This window comes from Trachinotus anak, unplaced genomic scaffold (assembly GCF_046630095.1).
Source record: "Trachinotus anak isolate AG129_WGS33_773 ecotype Australia unplaced genomic scaffold, CSIRO_AGI_Tana_v1 ptg000009l, whole genome shotgun sequence".
Classification (NCBI taxonomy): Eukaryota; Metazoa; Chordata; class Actinopteri; order Carangiformes; family Carangidae; genus Trachinotus; species Trachinotus anak.
In genome coordinates this window covers 8,123,319-8,150,837 of record NW_027273860.1, presented here as the reverse complement: position 1 = coordinate 8,150,837, position 27,519 = coordinate 8,123,319, and the positions used below count along the sequence as shown (strand labels likewise).

The 27,519-nt window shown below is 39.1% G+C and overlaps 1 protein-coding gene across 3 annotated transcripts; it reads left to right on the top strand.

Annotated features, from left to right (window-relative positions):
• The first annotated feature begins 3,186 nt into the window (after positions 1-3,186).
• dnajb6b (DnaJ heat shock protein family (Hsp40) member B6b) lies at positions 3,187-26,926 on the top strand. 3 transcript variants are annotated; one of them, XM_071485002.1, is made up of 10 exons: positions 3,187-3,343; positions 10,105-10,227; positions 12,126-12,235; positions 13,730-13,795; positions 14,116-14,220; positions 17,781-17,918; positions 18,019-18,166; positions 18,251-18,321; positions 24,592-24,750; positions 25,918-26,179. In XM_071485002.1, the coding sequence occupies exons 2-10, from the start codon at positions 10,163-10,165 to the stop codon at positions 26,025-26,027; spliced, it is 972 nt and encodes a 323-aa protein (XP_071341103.1). In that variant the 5' UTR covers positions 3,187-3,343; positions 10,105-10,162; the 3' UTR covers positions 26,028-26,179. The 3 variants fall into 3 exon arrangements, with proteins under 3 accessions (XP_071341103.1, XP_071341101.1, XP_071341102.1); XM_071485000.1 differs by having other exon boundaries at positions 3,201-3,343; positions 14,119-14,220; positions 25,918-26,926; XM_071485001.1 differs by lacking the exons at positions 24,592-24,750; positions 25,918-26,179 and having other exon boundaries at positions 3,201-3,343; positions 14,119-14,220; positions 18,251-18,363.
• The last annotated feature ends 593 nt before the right edge of the window (positions 26,927-27,519 follow it).

Below are 27,519 nucleotides of genomic sequence, written 5' to 3'. Positions count from 1 at the left end.
GACGGAGTCCATCTCTCCATCTTGTCCTGCATGCTGAAACAGCCAACTTGCTGCCCCCTCTTCTCCACTCACAGCCCGAACTCTGCACATCCGCCGGGCCAGGGAGCTCAAAGTGGTAATTGGGTCTTAAAAAACGGACTTGTCATTGAAATGAGGGATTCATCTCAATTACTATGAGATTTATTTAAGACTATTACCTTATGATGGATTATAACTGACAAAGTTAATGCAGGATGTTATGAATCATCCTCAGTGCGTAATATACTTTTAGCTTGCTTGGAGGCCTTTTAAGGGCTAAGTGAAGCTTTTAGCCTTGTTTATCTTGCTGCACAGCGAGGAAACATCAAAAAATCGCTTGCAGATGATTGGAGATTATAGCCTACTTTGCACAATATTATTCCAAAAGTGCTGTCAACAAGGAAGGCCTGCAAACCATGCATTAAACCAGATGTACACGAGCCCAACATGGATGCACATCTGTCAAAAGACAAAATTACACACGTACCTGCAGGCATTGTTGCAAAGAGAAAATCTTGCACCCCTCACAGTTCACCTTTTGTTATCACAGATTGCCATCTAGTGGTTAACTATTGATACTGCATTTATAAGTCTGTCTCCTGTAAATCTGCAGGATAAATCATGTAATTCATGTAAAGCCAGGCACATTTATCTACCTGTGCCATTTTCTGATGAACAAAAGTGTAAACTACAGCTCTTCTTGTAGGTGACCCCCTGGAAACGCTTCAAGGACGCATAATTATTACACATTGGCTACCTGGTTCCAGCAAATAATACAAGATGTTAAGTTTGACTATCTGGGCTCCAAAATTAGGGACCTACAGACAAAAAGAAATGTCAGAACATAGGCTTGTTAGCAGTACATTCAGACAGCGTTATGTGTGACAGTGCTGCCAAGGGAGTGTATTTCCTGCCTGTCTCAACATGAAAGGGGATTGGCCAACCTTGTTTCAGGGGTTTAGAAACATACATGCAAGTTTACATTGTTTGGCCTATTGTACATTTATCTGCCAAAGTTACTATTGTCTCATTTTTGTTGTCCTCCTACCTTGTAGCTTATCAAGTACAAAGCGGTCTGCAGCCATGAGAGTCAAAGAAAGGCATACAAGTCTATGTGAATACGTTTAGAGACAGCTATTGACTGTATGGTATGTAATGACCTGTGTATGATATGTATCGGTGTGATTCCTCTTGCTCAATGAGTCTAATTAGATACTGACTGCTCATAATATCTATTATAATTAATAGCCATCTATCATTTTCATTGGTTCCTTAGCTGGCAAGAGCTCCAGCCGGCTTTAACTGCAAGAACGACCTTCATTTTCCATTTAAAATCAATGCAAGTCTGTAATTTCAGGCTCAATTCCATTCAAAACTGCAATAACCTGCCCTGTTTCACTCTCATTCTTTGGGTTATGATGAGTTCAGCCCACTAATTCCCCCCCCCCCCCATAGATCTGCTGTGTATGCCCAGTTTTGAGCTGCAACCTGAAGATATGGAGGTCCATTCTTGCCAAGAAAGGTGAAAAAATAAAAAATTCGATGTGTGTCAAAATTTAGGCCTTGGTTCACTTCATACAAAATTATAAGCCTAATAATCCAAATTTAGTCAAAACTACTAAGGTAAAATACTGACTCGCTTTGCCACAGCTATAGACAATTTTTCTTCTCTTTGTATCTCCAATTTTGAGGTCAACCTTTGATCAAAATCTATCTTCAATTAATGAGTTTAAAATACAAACTGATGAGGGTTTTGAGGCACTAAACTGACTTCAAAGAACAAAAGCTAATTGCCTCCCATTATTTGCCTCAGGTTAAAGGCCTTACACATCACGGGCGTTGTCACTTATTTTCAAGAGATCTTCGCGGGATTTCACAAATACAGTTTGACCAGTCTTCATTTTGCTCTTAGATTAACCTAAATATGGTTTCATTGACGAGTTTAAACAAGATAAAACAATCCTTATAACACATTTTAAAAGAAGTTCCACAAAAACAACTTTTAGAGAACGTTCCAGGGACTTTTCTCGAAGGTTATGTTTGTAAAACTTTCAGAAAACCTTCCTGGAACGTTTAAGGCCTTTTCCACAGTAGACATTTTGACTTCTCATAGTAGGTAAAGCACAGGTGGGGGCTGTCTCAGTCAGCCATGGCAGTGTGACAGTGATCCAGCATGCACATTACCAACTTTATATTACACTACTTTATATTATTATGTCAGTTTTATCTTTGCAACTAAAAATATCAGATATCCCTTTAAGTTACTAATAGACATCTTACTCACTATGAGAACTTTTATTTCTAGAGTAACCCCTTGCCTTTAAGTGGCTCTCCATGGTCACCTGTTTCCTACACTACACGGCAGATGGCGCACAAAGACGTGTGTCTGGTCTTGGCACCTGCACGTTGCATGACACAAACTCGTTTATTCGCCTCATTTCTTGACTATTGCAAAAATATCTGAGATGCAGGACACGCCCTATATCTGTAGTTATGTGCAACACACATGTAAACAGCAAAGGCGGGCAGTCATCTGTCCTCAGGTTGCAGGGTGTGATGAGTGTCACCGCGGACGTGTGAGCAGGTTAGTGAAACAGCGCTGCCGTCGACACTCAAAGACATGGTGCTTTGAAGTACATCTCGTAAAAACCTCCTTTATAGGTTCAGACAGGTCTTAAACAAGAGTTGACAAGCGTTATCTTCTTAGAGTCCCAGATATGACAGATGCTATTGATGTTTATGATTTCAACATAGTCTTGAAACGGGGTGTAAATGATTTCTTTTAATAGCTGATAATACAAAAGGGCTGTTGACTTTGTAGGCTTAATATGTGCATTGACACAAGCACAAAGAACTTCTCTGATCTGGGGCCCCTAAATTTCATCTTCACGACCAGGTGCCATAACACTAGGCTTATAGCAGTAATTTTTTTTTAACTTGATGGTTTTACCTCGTCTTATTTACATTATTTAACGCTAATTTGTAATTGTAATTGAATTATCTAAAATTCAATTCTGTGAATTTCATGTTCATTGAAGCCGGCCAGGATTAAATCAGGATCAGTTTACTGTTGGTCTTTTCGTGGGATTTCTGGACATTGGAAAAATAAACAAAAGAACACCAGGCTTATCCTTTGACTGTATCCATATGTCTGATGTCCTACAGCACCTGAAGGCAGCAGCGGCACCACGGTGTGCTGGGTGATACCAGCGGCTACACCGCCACCGCCAACTGCAGTTAACGTCCGGCTTCCGCACTCAGGCGAAGGCAACCGGGGCACGGCGACCACAGGAGGGCCCTTGGAGCGGACATTTCCTTTACACAGGTGAGCAGTACCTGAGGTAGCATAAATACAAGTGTTGTATGTAATCGATAAAGGGTTCAGTTTGCTGGAAGTGCGTTTACCGTCGCATTGACTCGAGTGCTTGCGGGGATGCTGTGGTGTCGCTACCTGATGTCTCCCACACTGTCGCCCGGTGTCCGACATGAAAATACTGTTGTTGTTATTTTACCACAGATGTAGACTTCAGTTGTGTCTCGGAGTCAAGCTAGCCCGAATCGTTTCAGATCATGTGTTTGGCTTCGTGCTTTCGCCTGGCCGTCGCTCTTCCAGCCCAAATAATGATAGTTTAGCTACAGCTAGCATAAATGTTGGCTTCAGACCATCTGAAACACTGCGCGGTTTATGGCAGGTTGTGAGAATATTTCTCAACCTCCTAGTGGGTAAAACTTATAGCCTAACATCACTGTTTTTGTAGCTATATGTTTCTGTCACCGGTCCAAACATTGAAGGTCTGGCAACACGAGAATACCAGTCCAATATTGAAGTTACGACATCACTATTTTTAGAGGTCTTTTCACTTGTTATATAACCGTATTGCTATTTTATTAATATCCTCATGCTGTGTGTCAATACATCTTGAAAAAAAAAAAAAAAAAAAAAAGTTCATTCGGCTTTCAGACTTTCTGGAAGTTTCTGTTAAAAACTCTACACTTTCCTCAGGTTAGACCAGACTTTGCTTTCATTAACTGTGGTTAATAGAGGCCGTGAACATCAAGGATTAAAATTCAGCACTTGTTATTTTTGCTTGTGTAATAAAACACAGAATATATTGCCTCATTTACTGGTTCAGGAGCAGCAAACAACACAAATTTACAATTAGTTTATTGACAAAATTAGTCGTCAACAGTTTTTCACTGCTTTTTTAAAATTTTTATCACACTAAACAATAAATGGTTAATTGCCAAAGTAATCTACAGATTATTTGATACTGAAAATAGTGAGTTAATAGTAGTTAGTTATTCTTATTTAATAAATGAATGTTTAATTGGTTAGTGTTTACTACTTGTCTATTTAACATTTACCCCAATAAATGCATTTACTGCCATTTACTAAAGGAAATGTCAGGGCAGTATTGCCAGTCCAACTCATGTTAAATACCATATGAAGATTTGGCTTTCATTTTCACTCTCTTGGCCTTCAAAGCTAACCAGTTTGGCCACTTTGGTTAAATAAATTACTCGGCTTTGAATTGTGATAATCCTGTCTGCATGAGGTCTGCGTAAATCAGACTAAATTAGAGTGCCAACTAGCACATGTATTGTTATTGGGAATGTTTGATTGTTTTGACACAGTAGTTTGATTGTTGGAAACATTTAGAGATCAAATGTTTGGACAGTTTGATGGATTGTAGTTTGGTTCTGAAATACCAGTACCATCGGTATTATGAGCTTTCTTTGTTCTCTTATCAGAGCAATGGCATTAAAAGCTAATGACATAATTGTTTTATTTACTGGGTATGGTCTTTAAAGCACTCCTTCTTCACATATAAACACATATAAACACCTGTTTCCATGTGTTGGCTGATGAATTCCAGCAAATTTTGTAAATCCTGTTTAACTATTGTACGTAGCATTACCTATATAGACAATATATTCCTTGTGCCATAGTCAGCTCTACATATTATGTTCCTTTAAGTCATTAAATCTTTTTAATATAGCCTGTACATGTACAGACTTCTGAGGCAGTTTTACCAATTTCCGTAAAAAGGTTGTTTAAGAGAGGCAGATCAGTTTTAACAAATGTCCCCCTGGATTTTATATCCCACCCGTTTAATTTTGTGAATGGTTTCCCTGTCCAGGAAGAAAGTAATCACTGCTGTTTACAGTAAATGAGATCTTCTTTGGAAGATGGCCTTTTAAAATGTGTTTCCACCAGTAGAAAGTGAAGAAAAAATTCCAGAAAAAACTAAAATGAGCTGACGATCATGCGCACGGTCTGTAGTGTTTAAAGCACAAACACTTCACTTGTTGCTATGAATCATTTCAGGTAAGGTACACGCTTATTATCGTGTTGTGTTTAGCTGTCATCTGTGTCTCTGCTCTGTCAGCTGTGATTTGTGTTTGGTGTTGGTTTCTAGCTGCTCAGAGCCTGTTTTGTCCAGTGCTCTTGTCTTGTTAATGTCAGATCTGTAGTGGTGTTTGAATGTTCTTTGACACTGACAGACACACTCCAGCTACATTTTTTGATTGCAGTCACGGTGGGGGCGACTGTGTACTTAGTGTTCGGTTTGTAACAGGATGAGGCTGGGTTGGCAGGTAATTATTGTAAAAAAAAGTAGTCTGTAGGGGAAAATTGTGCCTTAAACAAAAGGGATCTGATTTTCAAATGTGGACAATCACCACTTGTTTTTTGGGAGCACCTTGCCGTCAAAGAGAGACACAGAAACAGAAAAACTGAAGTCTAATCAGAGATTTTAATCAACAGATAAAACCTAGAGCTGCTCTCCGGGTAATTAACTTGGGAGTTGTGTGCGAGTGGAAATTGTTGAAGCTTTTACAAGACAGATGTATCTTTATGAGCCCAATATGTGAGCATAACATTGGTTACAGTAAGTATGTAGTTTCAACAAGCATCAATGTTGGGGAAATTCCAGTCACACTGTCGACCTCCCGTCCTGATCTGTGTCCTATTACACAGAGTTTACAGTAAAACCAAGTCTGATCCAGTTTTTGAATAAATATTTGTCTATTTTTCTCTTCAGTAAGATAGCCACTCAGTGCGTACTTAACCTACAATAATCCAGCATCAGAATTAACTATTTAGATGTATTATAGCTGCTGAATACCTCTGCATTATGGAAACTAATGTGTATCACATCCTTCCTTAAATTATTTTTTCATAGTGACCTATAAATAAAATATCAGCAGGCTGATCTGACTTAGCACAAATACATCAGTATTTTTATAGTTATTTATATACTGTATGTAGACAGATATGAAAATAGAAAAATATAAATTTTTCTCTTTGAATTTTTTTAAGTATTTCTGATGTGTTTGCATTTTAATCCAAAGTTATTATTTATTATTTTGATGATTATTTATAATCATTTGATTTCCAGTAAATTTTTCTGTCCAACTTTTACTGTAACATTTTTGTTAAATGTTGCTGAAATCTTTAACATCTTTTTGACTGTAAAATATACTGCCCTGGTACTCTCATCCGAATGAAGTGTTTTCACATTACGATAGATCCTTTGGTCTAATGTGATTTCAATGTGGGTGAAAGCTTGTTCTAACCTGTTCTTTGAGCCTGAAGTCAGGACATGTATTGATGCACTTTAATGGAATTTACCCAAATGATTATTTATTATTCATACACCAAAAAAATGACCAAATTAATTACTGTAGGTAAAATGTGTGTCCCAGATAACACATAAAATTTCAAATGACAGTCAAAATGAATTAGTAGGAACTATAAATAATAGCCTAACATCTTTGTGTTCTTGGCTTTAGCCGTGTTTCATGTGATTCACCAGTACAAGAATTTGACTTTTAGACTCATGTATCTACTGTTACACAATATTACCCCTTCAAGAGAAATCTCATTTGGCACACCATTGCAGCACAGCTGAAAACATATTGAACAGATGTTGTTTTAATCTCCTACTGCTCAACTTGTCGGGAAGCGTTTGCTCCAAAATCCTGTGTTGACTCGGTTCCTCATTAAAAAATCTGAGCGCTGAGATCAGACCTTTGCTGTTGATTTCTGTTAACTAGCTTCACCTCTAAATGCAGGCACCTGAACCCATGAGCACGGCGTTTACAATCACTCGTAACCTTTCCCTTGGGCAGCCTTCTTTTTAAATCATTTAATATTCCCTCCTTCATCTAGCCATTGATTTTGTAGTCATATCATGTTGCTCCTGGGAAATCCCTCATTTCAAAGATAGCTTGGAAATGTGGTCTCTACAAAAATTGCTGTCTTGAGGTATCCTTGCAGTCAGTCATGCTCAGTACGCCTGTCAGAGGATTAGGTGTTGGGGTTGAGATCCTTGCCAAGAATCCAAACTACTGCAGCTTCGCTCCTGTAAAACACAGACAAAGAAGCAGCTCATCACCGAGATCTTCACCTCATCACTTACTGTAGAATAAGGCCATCTGCCCTGTGGAGAGGTTTCATTTTGGCTGCTAATAACATGCGTTCGCATTCATTGGGTGTGACATTGTGTCCATATGTCGGGGTCAGGGTCAGACTCAAGATCAACCAGCAAATTTAGAGAATTGCTTTGTGTATCAGCTCTGACACACTGCTCTCATACTGCTCCTAAGTGGTTTTTAGTTTAATGATTTCATTTCCCTCCCGAAAAGACATATTTATATACTAGGTCTGCAACATCAGTTTCTGATTTATATTCTCAATTTATCAGTTAATAATTTTGCTGAGGTAAGAATAATTGCTGATCCAAGGTCACATATTCAAATTACTTGTTATGCCTGTCCAACAGTTCAAACTTTAAAGGTGTATTCAAATTATTATCTTATTAGACAAAGAAAGACAGAAAATCTTGACCTGCTAGCTCTTAAATCACCAGCTCTTAAGTCACAACAAGCCACGACTTTAATAAATGAATAATTAACTTCCTCTTAACAATAGACTTGGGAAAACCAATAAATACCCAGATGTTTATGGGAACAGACATTCCCACAGTCAATTTGCTAAAAAATGTATGAGGTCATTGAGCTAAAGACTAGTCAGGGATTGCTGCACAGCAAAAATCCATTGATCAAATAATATTAAAAGGGACACTGTTTTTCTTTTACTGCCTATGTCTTTGTTAACTATATTTAATAACAGCTTTTAAAGCGACTTCTTCCAGTGCTAATTTCAGTAAAATTCTTTTTGTGAGCAGACAACAAGCATAGCCATCACCTCTGGTTCACTGAGGCATTGTGCGATTGACTGACCCACATCTGTTCCTCGCTCTGTGGCATGGTTCACACTGAGCAGAGCAGGAATCCATCAGATGTGGGTTAGCTGTGCTGTGTAATGCTACCTCAAGGCATAAATCTGCACATACACGCATGGATACACACACATACACGCACACACTGCACAGAACCGGGAGTCACCACATCTCTAACAGGCACTAGTGTCCATTAAATTCCAACTGCTGCAGGGAACTGGTGACAGGCGAGTGGATCAGTAATGGCTGAAGTGAGGGGGATAAAAGACGACACATTTAATATGATGAGTCAGGATATTAGACTGGTTTTTAGAAAAAATGTGAGGAAAATGGGTTATACCTCTTTATATTTAGATTGAGGTTTATATGAGGATATATGGAGAGGCAGATGGACGTTATAACAGATTTCAAATCAGTAAAATGGGGACTTGAACACAGAAAGAGGGAGGGGATAATGAAGTCTGTGCCATGTCCCAACCAGGAGTCATTTACTGGCATTGCAATGTGCCAAACACCCCCAACCCCCCACATGCTCATAACACACACAAACACAATCTAACTGCAAAGGCCACAGGTTAAAAATAGCAAACAAACAGGACACAGTGGACTCCCAGTGTAAGTAGGCCTCACTGGTTTGTTTATCATTTTTCATATGATAGCGAAGATATTTCTTGATAATTAATGCTCGGTTCTGGGTTGTCTTGGCATTTTCTTCATTGTTTTATTTGGCCTTGTGCAGTCTGATGTATGATTTTTGTCAGTCTAAGATAGACAAATACTTAAAGAGGTATTTGATTATTTAAGGTCAATGTGTGGAAGGGAATTCAGGAGCTATTTTAGTATGGCAACTTTAGGTGTGATTTTTCAGATTTGGTCTGAACAGAGAATCTGCATGGGTTTATCTCCTAACATATCCTACATTCTGTCATAGAGGTACAGATTTTATGGCTTAAAAAAGATATTGAAACAGTAATCTAATATTAAAAAAATAAGGTGCTATTATCTCCACAAAATGCGACAACTGTCTCTGGCATATCTGATCAGGAGTGGGAGTTGGTTTTGCCTGCTTGAAAATGCTGCCTCTGGCAGATTTTTCCAGCTGACTGATTTTAAAACAATAAACTTGTAAAAAGGTCTTAAATATATACATGATATTGTGAGGCTGTGAACCTCTAAATCCAATAAAGCTTTTAGTTGTTTGATATTTCCTCGTATCTGCCACCAGATCAAGACTCAATATGTCAGCATCTGTTTTTATTATACACCAAGCCAGTTAGGTACAGTGTTCAGGAGAGGTTTTGAGCAGATGATTTTGTGTGATAATATATTGGTGAAGGTTATTATCTGTGTGTAGTAGCCTATCGGAAATATCTGGGGTTAAAAACAAACTACTTGAATATCTTCTGACATTTTTTCATCAGACTTGTTCTGTCTTGTTTCGAGAGTCTGGGCTTCATAACCTCAGTATTAGATCATTTAAAAAATACTTCATGGCCTTTATAGCTATATTCAAAATTCAAAAGCATAATATGATTCACATTTTCTCTCTTTCAGCCTCAGGGTGAGGGATGATCACCCACTTATTATGTAATTTTGCTTGGCTTGTATTAGCTTAGCTGTCCTACCCCCCGCATCTCTATTTCAGTTAAGTTGATTACATTGTTGAGTATTGCCACCCTGTTTAATGCCATTGCCCTCTCCTTCCCCTTTACAAATTTAGCCCTCTGGTGTGGAAGGGAGATATCGTCCCTGTCACACATGGTTACGCTCAGTCGAAGTTTGTTGGGCTTTATCTCTCCAGGCAAACATGTCTTAACAGAACTTAACTTTCTTTCCACAGAGGCAACTTAGAGGACCCTCACACGAGACAGCACCGACAAACACACACAGACAGAGCCATGGTGGAATACTACCAGATATTAGGAGTCCAGAGAAATGCAACACAAGAGGACATCAAAAAAGCGTAAGTGTTTTCTGCCCCATTTTCCCCCGGTGTTGTTGTTGAATGTTGGTGTAATAGGTTAATTATATCCACCTCTGGCTGTACAAACTGACACAAGCAGAAAGAGAGCAGAGAGACTGCAATGCAGAAAGTTTCCACTCTTCTTCCTGTAACCTTGCTGCTGTCAAATACCTTCCTCCTACACTCACCCACCACTCACAGTCGAACCATCGAACAGGCCAGTTTCAGTTAATTACATTTCCTCACAGGTTTCTCATTAACACATTTTGTTTATTTTGGACGAGAGAAGAGTTTCTCATGAATAGAGGTGTCTGTTTGAATGTTAAGGACAGCATTGCCTGTTTGAAATTAGGCATCAGCTCCTGAGGACATTAAAAGTTATTTTGGGTAATGCAGAAAATCACTAAATAAAGTAAAAGCATGTGAGAGAGGTAAAAACCATTGATTATTACTGATTGCTGCTGATTCAATCAACCAATGTCAGAGTATTTCATTTTCCAAGAATCCAGCATAGAAAGAAGAAAGGTAGCACATGCTAAGAGGCTGCTATCTCTATGCACAGTTGCTTTGCTGCCAAAGTCAAGTGTTATCTTGACTATGACCGATTAATCAGTCTTATCTCCGCCCTGACACCCCAGCTCTCTCTTCTTGATCTCTGATTGAATTATTAGCCATATTAGCAGTTAAGCCCTAAGGATAGTAATGTCTGTGTTTCGGTCGGTCCACCTCTTTGTTCCAGAAAGAAATATATCTGCAACTACTGCATGGGTTGCCTTGTGCAAACATTCATAAATTGTAATAGCTTTGGTGATCCCTTAACTTTTACAAATCTAGCAAATGTTAGCATGCAAGCCTCGCTAAATTAAGACGGTGAACATTAGAGCCTGACTGATCTGCCAGGCTGCTATACTGGCCAAGCTGAGATTGGCTCATTGTAGATTGTAATGACATATATGTCAGCTGATAAATGACAAGAAATTAAAGTACAGAAAAGGTAAACAGGTTCACTGTTTTGATGTGTAATAGTTTCTCCACCAAAGAATTGTAACAAGTTTATTTTTCAACTGCAAAATGTTCTTTGTTATAATTTATGTCAAGAAAATGAATATTGGCTGTTATATTATTTGCTTTTTTCCTCATTTTCTCAAACATCATTATTAATATTCAAAAATCTTGTATCAGTCATGAGCATGTGCACGTTTAGCTTAAAGCCGTGCCTGCCCTCACTCTTTAATACAGGCTTCAGGCTTCAGGCTTCAAAGACCACAAAAACTGATACGTTGTACAATTATCAGCTATGCCACATTGTTCAACTTAGTCTGTCTGGTTGACCATTGACCAGGCTTTAGACCAGATAATGTCACAGATTACAACAAAGACATCGAATACAAAGACTATTCACCGTAAATCCATAACGGAGTCAATCCCTGGATTGTGTAGCCTTTTTAGCTGGTGGACTTTCAGTCCCTAGTCTCATCCACAGAATCTGTGCGTCTGCTGCCGGTGCTGCTGCTGGGCTTAGAAACAAACAGCTGATGCAGCGTAAGCTGCTGTGCAAGGCCTACATTGCACGTCAATAGAGTTCAGGCTGTCTTTGTTATTTCTGCTTGGGTGGGGAGAAGAACAGCGTGTGAGTGTGTGTGTGTGTGTGTGTGTATGCATGTGTGGAGCAGTGGTGGCTATCCATGTGTTTGGTGTAGTCATTTTTGCCACACTAAAAAAAAGATGTGCATGTGCATATCTGTTTGTGATGGGGGATGTTTAGTATTCACAGATGCAGACACTTTGTATCTCTGTATTAAGACCTAACTGTCCTTGGCATATCTATACAGCATACATTGCTTGTCTCTGTATTGTATGTCTGCTTGTATTTATACCGTTTGGTATTTATGCTCCAGTTACAGAAAATTGGCACTGAAGTGGCATCCAGACAAGAACCCAGACAACAAGGAGGAAGCAGAGAAAAGGTTCAAAGAGCTGTCAGAGGCATATGAAGTGCTCTCAGATGGTAAGGTTTTTCTGCAGAGAGAGAGGAGTCATGTTATATAGTCATGTTGAGCACTGCATATATTAATGTGACAACTGATTCTCTTAAGTGCTCTGTTTGAATGATTGAATTTTAAAGGCACATCTTGTCTTTGGCACCTTAAATATGGAAGCTTATGTTTGTCTGTTGTCATCTCTGCTGTTAAGGAAAGATGAAACTGCACTTCCATTATCTAAATATAGGGGTAGAGATTTTAATCTGAGGATTATTTTCTTGATGAACTGTTTGGTAAACAAGATGCTCATCACCATTTTCCAGAGCCAAGATTCACATCTTCAGATTGTTAGTTTTGTCCAAACATCAGTCGAACATTTTTGCCCATCAATTTACACTGAATAAGTAAGAAGAAAGACAAAGTTTTCAATACAATGGACATTTTTTGATTGTTGTCCCTGCTGATAACTTATACATGCATCAAATTTGTAAAACAACAGGTTAACTTTTCGTTATGTCATATTTCTGTTTCTTGAGTGGATGAGCACAGTGGCTTAAATATGACAGGAGTGTGTCTGGCAAGTTTGAGAGCACAGCAGAGGCCTGTAACATTTTATTAGTTGCAGTTATATAGCACAGACCCAGTCACAAGATGCAGGTATTATTAGGATTTAGACTGCACAGTGTCAGGCTTGTTTATGCTTGAATGTGTACGTCTTTTTGGTTACCGTACAAACCTCCAGTGTAGTGGGTTTATTTTTACTTCTTCTTTGTCGTCTGATGTCCTAGATGATTATCAGTTTAGTATGTAAATGTGTGTCAAGTGTTGATGGTTAATGCCTTTTTACAGCTGAACAGCAGTTTTGTACAGTTTGAAATGCTCACAGTCAAGCTGATAAATTAGATAAATTACATTAATGATATAATTATGTATCTGTTGAATGTAATAGAAAAAAATATTGAGATATTTATTTTGAGTGGGGAATTAAGTTTGAAGGCAAAATTAAAAAATAATGTGGCTTTTGTATTAGCTGGATTTGGTTGGAGGTTATATAAATTACTAAATTACAAAAGTTACAAATCAAATTTTGTTGAATTTCAAGGCTATTTCTAAACAATTTTCATTTTTTATCATTCTTTCTGTGTCTTGCATTTTGCTTAATAAAATCTTGTGGAATGTGAAAGTGTGAATAAAATCTTAACATTTTCTTCCTGTATAACTAAATTTTTAGGTTTGACTTTTGAGTAAGACACCTTTTTACTTATGCATAAGTCAGAAACACGCTTTTCAGTAGTACACTGCAGTCTCCCAAAGTTATTTAGTGCCTTCTATAATTTGTCAGTGAAAATAGAAATTAAAAGGGACCGTTAGGTTGATGTTAACACTTCATTTGCAGGGTGAAGACACCTTGTGACCCTAACTGAGGTTTATAATACAATAGTGGAGGAATGATTAAGGAGAAACTGGTCAGTTTTATGTATCTCTCAATCTTATCTGAAGTCCTACTCTTCCCACCACAGAAAGCAAGAGGAATATTTATGACCGATATGGCAAAGAAGGCCTTTCAGGAGGAGGAGGAGGAGGAGGTAAGGAGATAACTTTCAGAATAACATAATATTTATGTCTATGCCAATGACTGATAAGATTTCAGCAGTTGATGCCAATAAGGAGACAGCAAAATATGACAAGAATGAAAAATAAGCTGTGATTTTAGATGAGCTGTTTTTTACTAGCAGGTTCTGAAAGTAATTTAGGCACCAATATGTGATCATCTATTTATTTAAATTTAGTACAAACAGCCTGGTGTTGCATTGCTGTTTTTTTATGACCTGTAATGATAGCAGTGTGTGTAATCCTGCCTTTAATCTATCGTTTATGATCTTTATTGTTGTTTCATGTTTTACAGGAGGCCATTACGATCACTTTGGTGGCAGCAGCTTCACATTCCGTAATCCTGAGGACGTTTTCAGGGAATTCTTTGGTGGCAGAGATCCATTTGTAGACTTGTTTGGTAAGTCCACTTCATTTCTGGCAGGCAGGCAGTGATGGGATTTCTTTTTTCCCAGAGTAGGAAGAGAGAGGGACTGAATAGTGTCATAAGAGTGGGGCGTATGTGATGGCTATTATTAACTTGATAATTTTATCTGGTCAAAAATATACATGGATGGCCTGGAAATGCCCGAGAGAGACAGAGAGAGATGGAGCACATCCTGTAGGCCTTAGTTTTATATGTAATACACTGGTATTTCAATTTCCTAATTAGTTGGTCTGTTAGCTAGAAGCTAGCAGCTCCTGCTGGGTAGAAATGTAGAAGATGGAGCATTAGTACCCAGGAAACCTTCTGCAAAGCCTGGTGCAAATCCCCTGCAGTGCTGTAATGTGCATCTCCAATACACTAAGCACTGCTCACCTCAGGGGGTCAACTGCCACTAAATGTCACACGTTGGAAAATACTGAGTATCTCTGCTGGATGTCAACCTCAACTTCATTATGAATCCTTCAACTATTAACCAGGATTTAGCATCTTAATTTATTCCAGCTTTTAAAAAATGCTCTTTATTCATATCATCCGTACAATCAGTTCAAAAGCAGCTGCATAATTACAGAATGTTTTTTTCAGTCACTGAAAGGCACTCAACCTGATGTGTCAGTCCATTATATAAAAAGATGAAGCAAAAAAAGGGAAAAGAACAATAATGATAGCTTAGTGTACCTTATAGGTAGTTATGGTTCAGTTGTTCAATATGTTGATTCAACCATTTTAACCATAGTTTCTCACAAAGAAATGTTACATCTTAGTCTGTGAAGTTTTCTCTATAGGCTGAATGTACCTTGTCATTTTTATTTCTCTCTGCATTTTCCCCAGACGTACAGAATTACAGCAGCTTTATGGTTGTAAAATAACCCTTGATAAGATTTGTCAGAGAGAACCTTTGTACCGCTGCCTAATGTATCACACTATTGGTTTCTCATTTGCTGTAATGGCATCATCTTGTAGTGCCGAACAGCTGATTGTCTCAGAAGTGTCAATGGTTGTATTAAGTATACTGTAGTAATAGGAGTTTTAGCGCCTGTCCTGGGTTGTCTGGGTTCAGCAGAAGGCTGATTGGAAGGCATGTGTAGTTCACCCCGTGTAGCTCTAAATATGGAGTTCAGACGCAGGCAGAGGATGAATTTGAGCGTCTACATCACTCAACTGGAATGCTTTCAAAAATAGCTTCCGTATTAAAACAAAAGCAGATGTAATAATGCCAAGTGTGTGTGTGTGTGTGTGTGTGCGTGCTGTGTGTGAGAGCACATGTAAAACATGATAGGATTCAAGCTCTCAAGTATAGCTGTGCAACAGACTCGTTGGAAAAACCGTTACCAGTATCCTGAGTTATTAGACACACTTACAAATGTAGAGAAAGTTGAGAACGCAGGCATCATCTTTTATATCAGACTGTTTTTATAAACTGCTTTTATGACATTGAGGTGTTATTACTGTATTTATTAACATGGATAGGATGAAGTGGTGGAGCACAGCTGTTGCTGTTTACTCTTTTCAGTAAACATGGACTGTTAAAAAAAAGCCATAAAGCTGTCTACACCGTTGCACAGAAGAGTAAAGTTCAAGTTCTATTTTCCCTGGGGACAAGCTTTATCATGCTTGATTGGTAGGCAACAGGACTGTGTCCATCTTACTAAGTTTATTTCAATTCTATATTAAGTGTGTTTCCTTAAAGAACCATTTTGGTTTCCTTGACTTAAGATGGCAGACACACACACACACACACACACACACACGCACACACACACACACACACACACACACACACACACACACAGAGATCAGATATGTTGTTACAATTCCATCCAGCCTCCAGTCCTGACTGTCCAGCAGCAGCAGCTGGTCCTGTGGATCAGTCACTCACCCACCTATAGCATCCAGCAGACTGGTGGGGGAGGGGGGTGGGGGGTGGGGTGCTGTTGAAACAAATACAGATTCACAAGATGATGAGGGCCTAGTTGTCTGCCAAGAGCAGCGCTCACTCATTCTAAAATGAACATGGGAAGAAGTGGACAAGAAGCAGATATCAGCAGACTCCCTTTTCCATACTTTTTGTAGATGTTCTGCAGAAATCTGACATAATATCTCTACAGTGTCCCCCTGCACTCAGCTTTTGTACATTATGGTGTACATATACTATCTGAAAACCCACTGACAGTCATCTTAATGAATCCTGTGCTATGACGCTCTGTGCAGTGCTGTACAGGCGTGGCACATTCTTCACTGATTTAATCTCATTCTTTATGCTTGACAGGTCTTTTAAAGTTTAGGATTTAGACTGCACAGTGTCAGGAGTACATAAGAAAAAGAGTGCTTTGCTTTTTTTTTTGAGAATGTGCTCTCTTTTCTTCAGAGCTATCTCTTTGTGTACACTGATCATGTCCACAAGAATGAAGGCAGAATTCAAATGTTTAAACAGCATTTCTCAGCGCTGTCATTCCTCTCTTTCTTCCTCTGAGGTCTGCTGTCTTACTGACAGCTTTGTAAGAGCTCAGCTGTCTCCTCAAATGTGTTCTTCTAGGTAAATAGTCAGTAATGCAGTTACGACAGTGGTCAGGAGATACTTTTATTTTAAGCTTTCTGTCAGAGAGAACAAGCAAAGCTTTCTTGTTGCTGCCTCGGTACATTCAAGGTTGAAGGAAGAGTCTTCTTTCAGCAAATGGTGCCAGTGATCCAGCCTTATCCTGCTGGGCTGACCCAGATTGGCAGCGCGCAATTAGTAGCATGTCCACAGGGCTTTAGGATGAGAATTAGTGGTGGGAACTTTGACGGTTTAGGGTCAAGATTGTTCCAAAAAAAATGACAAACTGATGCTCTAATATCCACCACAGCTTTTGTTATAACAGGTGATTACATCTTTTGAAATCTGGCATCAGTCTTAAAGCTCCTATAATCAGTCATTTTTTAAACAATTGATCAAATGACTGCTTAATGTGAAGGTGGTCACTTGTTGTGACAAACTTCACAGAGAATTATCACCCCACTCTGCAGTTCTCCTCAGGTCTATGGTGTTTAAGTGTCTTTCAGCTCATTGTTTTGGTTTTCTGGCCTGCAACTTTACTGTTTCAGTTCACTCTCAACGCTAAAAATAGATTAGCGCTCTATTGTAAATTGTGATCAAAAACCTTGTTTTGATCACAACAGGCAGCTATTTTTAGCAAACAGTTCTCAAATCTACCCACTGTACCTAGGGCCCAGCAGCAGACACAGTTAGGAACTAGCTGGTGAACATAACGAGTGACAAATATTTCCATTCCATTAACAGCTAAAGGGAAACCAAAAAGAAAGACTATTCGAGTACAATTCATCAACTGACCAGAGACATGAATGTTACTGTTGCTCCCTATCTGCTGGATTTGTAAATAGGCAACGGGTTGCTAACAAGCTCACCATAGCAACTTCAAAGCGATAATACATCAGTCTTATGTTTAAGGCTTGTCAATAAAAATGTAACATAGGTTTAAAGTTTTTTTGAAAAAATCACAAAATCACCAAATCATGCTCTATGATTCCCTTCACAGCTGACGACCCTTTCGATGATTTCTTCGGGGGTAGTCGCAGTCGCCAGAGGGGTGCAAGCCGGAACAGGATGGGTGGTTCGCTCTTTGGTTTTGGGGGCTTCCCAGCATTCGGGCCTGGTTTCTCAGGGTTCGATTCAGGTGCGTTTATTCTGACAAATATCTCAATATTCAGCAGATGCTGGATTCATTAAGAATTTATGATGCTAAAGATTTAAATAAGTTTTTTGCTCTTACACAGGTTTTAGCTCATTTGGAGACATGGGTGTAGGTGGTATCACCTCTTTCTCTTCCTCATCTTTTGGTGGCGGTGGAGGGGGCATGGGTAATTTCAGATCTGTGTCGACCTCCACCAAGTTCATCAACGGCAGAAAAATTACTACAAAACGGTACCTAAATTTCTAACTCACCAGACCTCTGTATTAGCCTGACTCCTTGGTCTCTAAATGCTTTTTTTTCCTGTTTTGTTATAGGATTGTGGAGAACGGCCAAGAGCGGGTGGAAGTTGAGGAAGATGGTCAGTTAAAATCTCTAACAGTTAATGGTAAGGAGCAGCTCCTAAGACTGGATAACAAGTAATTATCTCCCCACAAGATTTGATCAAGACACAGTTTTCACACCTGGAAAAAACTCGCCCAGTGACAATGCTTGTGACTGGTGGTTGGTCTCTCCTCTCTCTGTCCTCCTGCTTCACATTCCCAAAGAACAGTTTTCTCATTTTAGCTTAGCAGAGAGGGCGGCAAGAGAGATGTTCACAGTATTTGTATATTTGTATTTATTCCATGATTATGGGGGGACCATCTTGCTGGGTTTTGTGTTTTTGTTTACTACGGTTATTGAATTGTACTTTTCCTTCTGCCATATGCACAAAGCTGGGTATGTGCTATAAATATATATATATATATATATAATTTTTTTTTTTTTTCCTTTGAGGTGGATATTGTCTTTCTTGTTGTAGCAGGAAAACAAGATGCTGTACCTTTGGACTTCCGCATGTCATTTTTGCTCTTCATTTGACCAATTTAACAAGTGAATGACAAAAGCTTAACCACTTGCCCTTAGTGTCTTTAACTTGAACTTCACCTTGCTAACATGTTAGCTATTACCATGTCCATGCGTGTGTAATATGAATGACATAGATTATTAATAAATTAATTATAAGAATGTGCATTTTTCTAACTTTTACATTTGTTTGTGTATTTGAGAATACCACAGTTTATTTGTTTTTGCATGAGTGCTGATTCCAGGAGGCTGCTTTGTAGTTTCACTGTAACTGTCTCAGCAAACCATGAACCACACAACACTTTACACTGTTACTGGACAGACAGGGGACTTTTCATTCTTTGTACAAAGAAAAGGAAAACCAAAATAAAGAATTCACATTTGGTTAATAAAGTTGAGTTTGACGTTGTGGAAATGCTGCCACAGTCACCTGGTGTCTGTGTGGTGTTTCGTTTGGCTTGAGTGGCTTCTTATCGTTTCACTCCTCCCAGAGGTATGAGGTGTGTGCTTGTGCCTGATCACATTTTAAAACTGCTTCACACAATCGCAATGAAGGAAACCACTGTGGCTGCTTCTTTTGTACACTCACCCATCATACAGCTCACCATGTGCAGTTTTTTTTTTTTAACCTACTAATGCCTCAATTTTATTGTAGGTGACTCACGTTAGGGCTTGGTCACTGATTATACAGTGCACCGGTAATGTGTTCCCACACTAAAATTATCCTATTCATCATTTATCTAAGAATTGATGTGGAAAAAAATCACAGTTTTCAGCAAAGGTAAGCCTCTATCTTCAAACCCATAGGTTTTTTTTTCTCTCTCTGCGGTAGGTATGCTTTTCCCCTTACAAACGAGGTTAGCATGAAACAACACCCACCTCCAGGATTCATTTGCTCTTCCTCCTGTTTCTTCATCTCTCTCTCTCCTAGCCCCTCCCATATGGATGATTTAATGGGTTTGTATAATTACTGATAATGTACTTCTGAAGAATACGCCCTGAGCAGAACCTGAGCTCTGCAGAGAAATTGAGGCAAACAAATGACTCAAAAGTATATTGTTCAGATCCTCTACTAAACAAAAAGTCTAGTGTTAGTTGGGAAAATCCAAAATGGCATAAAAAAATGTCTCGCTTGGAGACATTTATTAAAGCTGTGAGTTTGTCTCAAACATATGATAGGCTCTGATTCAAAGCTAAATTGGGTAGTGCGAATGATTGCAGTTGGCTCAAAGGTCACTGTGCACAGAGAGAAGAGAGTGTGTGTGTTTCTTGAGGAATGTGCTCGGGGCTAGTTTATTTACACAAGACCCACCGCATATTTTTGTGAGAGACAAGTTAGGAGTGGGAAACTGAAGAGAGAAAAGGGCAGGGTGAGGCCTTCAGTTGAGACAAGCTGTTAAGGCTTAACATTTAATCCTACATGTACAGAATTATGCAGCCTCTACACTCATGGTGATGGAGTCAACCAGGAGTGAAGGCCATGTCTTCAAGTATTGGGCTTGTATTTGTTTTGTCCTTCAACTTCTTTTTCAGCCAGGCTGATTGAATTGGTGGTTACACTTGCACAGTCCTGTTGCTAGGTGACACTGCAGCCTTGCACCAATCTCTGTTACATATTCTGTACTCTCTCTCTCTCTCTCTCTCTCTCTCTCTCTCTCTGAGTGTGTGTTTGTGCCTAAATGTGCCCAGTACATTAAGGATAGATGTTGTAGATATGGATTATGACACCATCAATATTATCAATATTACACCAGCACTGAAAATTAAGCAGGAAATATTTTATCACAAATGATGTGATCCTCATCATCTCTCCAGATCTACACTAATGTGTTTAATGTTCCTTGTTTTTTTTTTTTTTTAAATCTATATCTAACATATAATCAGAGGCTGTAAAAATCATGACTTAATAATCACAATGAAAACAAATACAGAGAGTACAAGCAGGAGCAGGAGTTATTATTCATAGTGCAATAGCTCCCTCTCCTGGATGAGCATGTAATTCTTTTCCAGAGAGGTTCTTCATGGGAAGGGGGTTAAGTTATTTTAATGGGACTTGTGACTCATTATTCTTTGTCTCACTTTCAGCCCAGGTTTTTCCTTTGTTGCTTATATTTGTTTACACTTTGGCAAACTGACACCACTAAAATTCGCCAGATTAGCTGTTCCTGTGCGCACAGGCAACTGTTTCTACATTTCTGTGATACTGAATACAACCTAAACTTTTGTCATCAATGTAATGGGCGTTAAGTTTAGATGAGCATCATAATAATAATAAAATAATTAGGTGGAAATTCCACCCTAAAACTTGTGCCCATCTATACTCCTGTCAGTCCTAAGACCAGTCATTAAGAAAAGGTTGCGATGGGAGATATCTACCACAGTTGCAGGGTTTTAAGTATGAATTTCCGCCCATGTGTTTAGAAATATAGTGTTTTCTCATTGAAAAGGAACTTAAAATACTCTTGACATTGGACACTGATGCATCATTAGCTTCAGGTAAACTTTGTCCCCCTTCTCTTACTTTGGAAGCGGGTTAGGGAGGGATCTTTTAATGGCCAGTATGAACCAGAGAAATGATTACAACAACAAAAACCTGTTTCAGCGTAAATGTGGACACCTGAAAGACAGACTTGAAAAATTGTTAACCTATCCTTTAGTTTAACTTTTTATTACAGTCGCTGTGGCACCTCCTGACCGTGCTGCTTTGCAAGGCCAAACTATAGCACAGTTACCAACTTTTTTCAGAACACTGTTGTTTCCACCCCACAGAGTCCGTGCCTCACTTCAACTCTCACCTCACAGTTTGAAAACCTCTGTGCTAGAACACAGGGAGAGAGGGAGGTTACTTTAACAGCTTTGAACAGATGAAGCCGTTTCTTCTTGTCACCCTTCATAAATCACATCTATAAGTGCGGAGTCCAAGTTTCACTTCACATTCAGTCAGATTAAAAACACTTTTTAGAAGCTTGATGATTTTTCTAATTTCCTACCACGGCAATAGTCTCATAGCCCATTATATTTATCGTCTCACTCCATGTAGGGACCCCTACCCCTAGGTTTGGAACCAACAGACATGCACAGCCTTAGAAATGACGTAAAATAAGTAGCTGATGAAAAGTAAAATAATTAGATCTGAATTAATTCTGAAATTTGGCCTGAAAAAAAAAAAACAACTTTTACCCTCATGTGGCCACTAGATGCCACTGTTTGTATACAAACTACAGCGTCCAGCAGGAATCAGAACCCAGAAGCATGGCCGGAATAAATGAAGCAACATGTGACATGCATGATTTCTGTTGGTGTTTTTAGTGAGAAACTTGAATTTCCTCAAATCAAACTGTAAAGCATTCAATCAATGTTCACATTTAAGTGTCAGCACACTTTTCGTTAGTTATGATTTGATGAAATTGGCTCCATATAGAGGAGCTTCCTCTGATAAAAAATATTAGATACAAAGTCTTGCAGCCTCTCCTCCTGCATCCATCCATTCTAACATGACATATAATAGTGTGATTTCCTGTTCCAGAGTTTTGCCATGTTATGAAATATGGCTTCCTCTTGGCAGAGAGCAGCGTCCGGTTTTAATCCCCTCTCCATCTCGTCTGCTTGACATCTTAGCATGAAACCTCGGCTCGGCCCAGAGCCATTGGACACTTTATGAACGATGGCAAAGATAAGCTGCCAGTTTCTTTGGCCGTGTCTGAACAAGGACACAGACTGTATCTCTCTGTGCTCAGCAGTAGAGTCACATCAGCATGACATCAGGCGCCTTGAACCAGGGGAGGGTGGACTGTTGAAAATGATCTGGTCCAAGTTGTAGTTGTCATGTAGGGTTAGCCTCCTCCTGAACAGCGATTTATTTTAGGCTTCTTCAATTGTCTACTAAAGATCCAGTCTGCTGCAGAAAAGTTGTTTTTTTCTCCATCACACTGATTTTGTGCCTGTGTGTGTTTAGGGTGTTAACCCGGGTGTTTTTGCCTGTGTACACGTTGCTGTATTTCAGTCTAGACAGTGTGCATCAAACAGCCTTTACAGACACACACTGCATTGTTTAGCCTGCAGACAAATGACAGGCACTCTCAAGACAATAGCTACAAATGAAAGCATTGAGGAACTCAACTGTGTTCACTCTGCTTTTCAAATTAAGTCCTTGATCCAGAAAATAAAAGGCCGCCTTTATGAGCATTAAAAGATCTCATTATCATCACTGCTCTTTGATATTGTTTTTGTTGAAATTAATTAACTGATGATGGATTATGCAACTTGATAGCATTCTTATCACCCAGGTAACTGGTCCCATAATAGATGCGGATTGTTAGTTCTCTGGAGTAAAGGAGCAAAGTATACAACCTTCAAGTCTCATACATGTTCGGCTTAATCCAGCCGTCTAACTTCACCTGATAGGATCACCAGACACATGCACTTTGGGATTTGTTTTTTTTTTTTTTTTTACCAAAAGCTGGATTGAAAATGAGACTCTGCAGCCACGAGAGTAAAGCCACCAATTGTCCTGTTTCTTTTGGTCCACTGGGAGCTAGTCTCTCTTATTGCAGGGTCACCTCTCTGTTTTTAAAGCTGTGTTCGATTTAAAAAGCTAATTTGAAATAAAGAAATTCAAGTCTGTGGCTAAAATAACATAAACCACCTGAAAATTTAAGCATTTTCAGCCAGAAAATAAATCATGCTCTAGTGAAAATTACTCGGCCAATTTTGACCTCAACACGCTCGAAAAGCATTCCTGACAAAGAAATTGGACTTGGGTCAAAATGGACGACCTGCAGTAATAAGATGCCTATTGAAAGAGAATTGAAATCCAGTGATGTCTTTGTCTTGGTTAAAGCCTGAGCACATGCAGCCATCCTCTATTTCCTCAAAACCCTTGAGCTCCTCCTGAAAGAATCGAAAGAGAGCCACCCCCCTCTGAAATGCACATCTATGTCACCTAAAGTAAAGATATATTAAGCCTTTTGTTTCAGTGTAGTCATGATTTACATTAATGATTCAAAATACTGTGTTTATGTTTAGATGGCACTTGCAGCTACACACCAATATGTCAGACAAAGCTGCCATGTCAGTAATGACTTGTGATATGTTTAAGGCCAGGCTATTACGCACCGTGCAGGGGATTTTGAAATGCTGGTGCAGATCCTCCTCTAAATGGGACCAGGTTCAGCACGGCGAGCATCTGGCCTCCTTTCTTCTCCTCTCCACTGCCTTAATTACACAACACAATGGCGATGAGATCTGCCTGTAATCTCGCAGCATAATAAGTCTCTCCTCCACCCCCCACCCCCCTCTATACCCTGCCTGCCACTAATTCAATATAAATGTAAATTACCTAGAGAAAAGAATAACCAAATCTCATTTTATTTACATGACTAATCACAATAAAGTCAGGCAGATGAAATATGAATGAAATATATGGTTGGTGTTTGATAGGAAGCAGGGGTCTTTTTTGCCTTAGGGAGTCTTTGAACTTCTTGTTTTATATCATCTTTGTTGTTTCATGTTGGTTACATCAATATACCTTTTTGCACTTCTGCTCAACTTGCTGTAATAGATGTGTGTATACCCCCCCCCCCCCGTCTGATTGTATTCACACTGCCAAGGGCATCACAAGGTAATATGTTTCCCTTTCAGCTTACTTTTTCTGAGCCACACATCTCATGTCAGCAGGCTGAAATTCACAGATGCTACATAGAAAAAATAAAGATTTAATATTGGTTTTAAGACCTCAGGCGATCCATCCAGACAGCAGGAAGACAGGGTTTAGTCGTGATTCATTCCCACTCTGCTCTGCTCACACCCACAGACATCGCAGCCGAAGACCCCTTGGAGGAAGAGTTTCGTCGCCGCAGACAGAACACACTTCCTGGCCTCAGCCTGCACCAGCGCTACCTGAGAAACTCCGCCCAAAACCCCTCAGAGGAAGAGGAGGAGCACGGCCTACAGAGCCTGGGACTAACAAGAGGTCCGCCCAATCACCACTGTGCAGGGCTGATTAATTACCAGCACACAGAGCTCTCCTTTAAAGAGCAGGGTCTTAATAAGCGCAGCTAATTGTCTGCCTTTGTGTCTGATGGCTGCACAAAGGGCGATGACGAAGAGTGGCGTGTTTGATTGGCAGATGTAAACACAGAGGATAGAGGTGTTCATTAGGCAGCTCTGTTCTACATCGCAGTAACGACCAGGGGTCAAAGGTCACCCTCTGTTTTCCTTCACAGGGTCAGGAAGTCGCGCACAAAAGCTGTGCCAATACATGCAACACACAGTCGCTGAATGTTTTATAATAGCAGCTTCGTTAGTTAAGGAGGCAACCTTTAACTTCACTGTGCATGGTTCCTGCTGGGATGCAAACAAAGGCCCTAATTCTCTCTCTGAGATAATGACATAAACTGCTCAAACATGGGTCCTCAGAGAGTGTGTTTTTTAAGTACTGCTGCCGGCTGAAACTAAACATTTTAAATGTGAGGAAAATTAGCACCACTCTCTAACAAGGCACTCTTTCTACACTGGTTACATGCTGTAACTCAAACCTTTATTCATAGATAATGAAGCATTTACAAATGCTTTATAGATATCTTCTAAATCATTTATAAGAACAAGTTGCCATCATTGTATCACACTTTTTAGCTCTTAAATTCATCAAGAACTTGTGAATGGGCTGATTGACCCATGAATGAAATAACAACTTATTAATATGGATACATGGCACATTTGCAGAATAATTCAGAACAATCAGGGCTATTTGAACATGCTTTCAGGATTTAGGATAGCAATTATTTTTTAAAATAGATTTTTAGGTAGTTTTTTTTTATTTTATTTTTTCAGAGATACGAGACAGAACATTTGTGTCAAACTCAGAGAATTTTATGCTATACATTCAGTTATTTTCAGTACATTCAGCAATTTGTGCACTCAAATAACAAACAAGACAAAACAAAAGAAAATGCCTGGAAAAAATCAGTTTCAAAACACTAATCTACCTAAACAGTGAAATCTGTAAAACCTTTAGTGAAACTGACAGCAACGACTGATCAATTAAATTCATTGCTAATAATAATGATGATGTTTAAATAATAATAATAATAATGTAACAATATAAAATAATAATAATGGTTGTTCTTCTATTTTGTAGGACACATGGACACAAAGAGGAAGAAACTGTGGCTAAAGGAGGCAGAGTCCAAAAAGAAAAGAGCTCCTCGACTCTTCCCACGATTCGGTGGGCTTGGTGCCTTTTTTTAAACACTCAGCCAACACTCAGACACACGCACACACACACCTACATATTTGTTGGCAGAAGCGCCATCAATCATACGTGGCATTAGTTCATCTTTGCTATGTATCAGAGGCCCAACATCCCCCACTGTGCTGTGCTCTATCTCCCCTTGTCTATCAGCTGCAGTGCAGAGCATAACTCCTGCTTTCATAGCCTGCAGAGACCTCACTTCAGTGTTTTGTGATGTCCAAGGTACATTTTTAGTTGTTAAGCTTTTGCTATTGCTGTATTTATTGTGGGTGGGCTCTATGGATGTACAGTGAGCATTCAGAACCTTAATTAATCTCCTATGATTGGACTTTTCCACTTTTTACAGCATGTTTTGAGAGAGTGTTCTTGTGTTTGAAAGGGTTCAGAGGGAAGGAGAATTACAAAGGCAGTCTTGTTTGTGATAAGCATGAAAATTACTGCACTAATACTGTATAGCACGTGAGAATAAGCGAAGGGCAAGCTATTCAGTGAATTCTTTTTAATAGAGACAGATAGTGAGTGAGTTTTATTACAGAAAGAGATGAATATGTTCTGTTCACTCCTGCATCATACATGAAAAATGACTATTAACAATCTGGCAGGAACATTGTCCACTCTTTACCACGGCTGCCACAGTGTGAAAAATAGCTGTTTAACTCCTCTCAAAGTCATTATTTTGTTTTTTGTAAAATTCTTTGTACAGAATTGATCCAGTAGCATATCAACCTTCCATAAGTGTTTCGTAAAAGATTCTCTGAACAAAATGAGAGTTTCCCTTGTTTGATTTGTCCTTGACAGGTTGTTCTCATGATAAGTGTAAGTGGAAATGTGGAAATGCCTGAGAAATGTTCATTTTTTATGGACTCCTACCAATAAATCCTTACAGAAAAACATGGCTAGGTGGGTACCGTGTTATGTCGTCTCATATTGTGTTGTGGTGAAATCATCTCGTATCATATCATCTCATGTCGTATCATCTTGAGTTGTATCATGTTGTATCGTGTCATCTTGCTTGTATTGTATCATATTGTATTGTGTTATGTCATCTCGTATAGTGTCGTGTCATATTATCTCGTATCACATTATCTCGCTTGAGTCATAATGTTTCATCTCATCTTGTCTCATATCGCATTGTATCGTATCGTATCGCGTCGCATCGTATCGTATCGTATCGTATCGTATCGTATCGTATCGCGTCGCGTCGTATCGTATCGTATCGTATCGTATTGTATCGTATCGTATCGTATCGTATCGTATCGTATCGTATCGTATCGTATCGTATCGTATCGCATCGCGTCGTATCGTATCGTATCGTATTGTATCGTATCGTATCGTATCGTGTCGTATCACTCATCTTGTATTGCTCATCTCGTGTCCTGTGGTGCTGTATTGTGTTCTGCCAGAAATTGTATTGATACTCAGGAGACAAACTTGTTTGGCCAACTATACATAGTGACAAAACAAACATCACAAAAAAGACACCAATAT

What these genes read in the sequence shown, in the direction of transcription:
- dnajb6b (XM_071485002.1), top strand. Translation starts at nt 10,163, where the DNA reads ATGGTGGAATACTACCAGATATTAGGAGTCCAGAGAAATGCAACACAA. An exon ending in AGAAAAATTACTACAAAACG is followed by an intron (nt 18,167 to 18,250) that starts GTACCTAAATTT and finishes GTTTTGTTATAG; the next exon opens with GATTGTGGAGAACGGCCAAG. An exon ending in AAAATCTCTAACAGTTAATG is followed by an intron (nt 18,322 to 24,591) that starts GTAAGGAGCAGC and finishes TCACACCCACAG; the next exon opens with ACATCGCAGCCGAAGACCCC.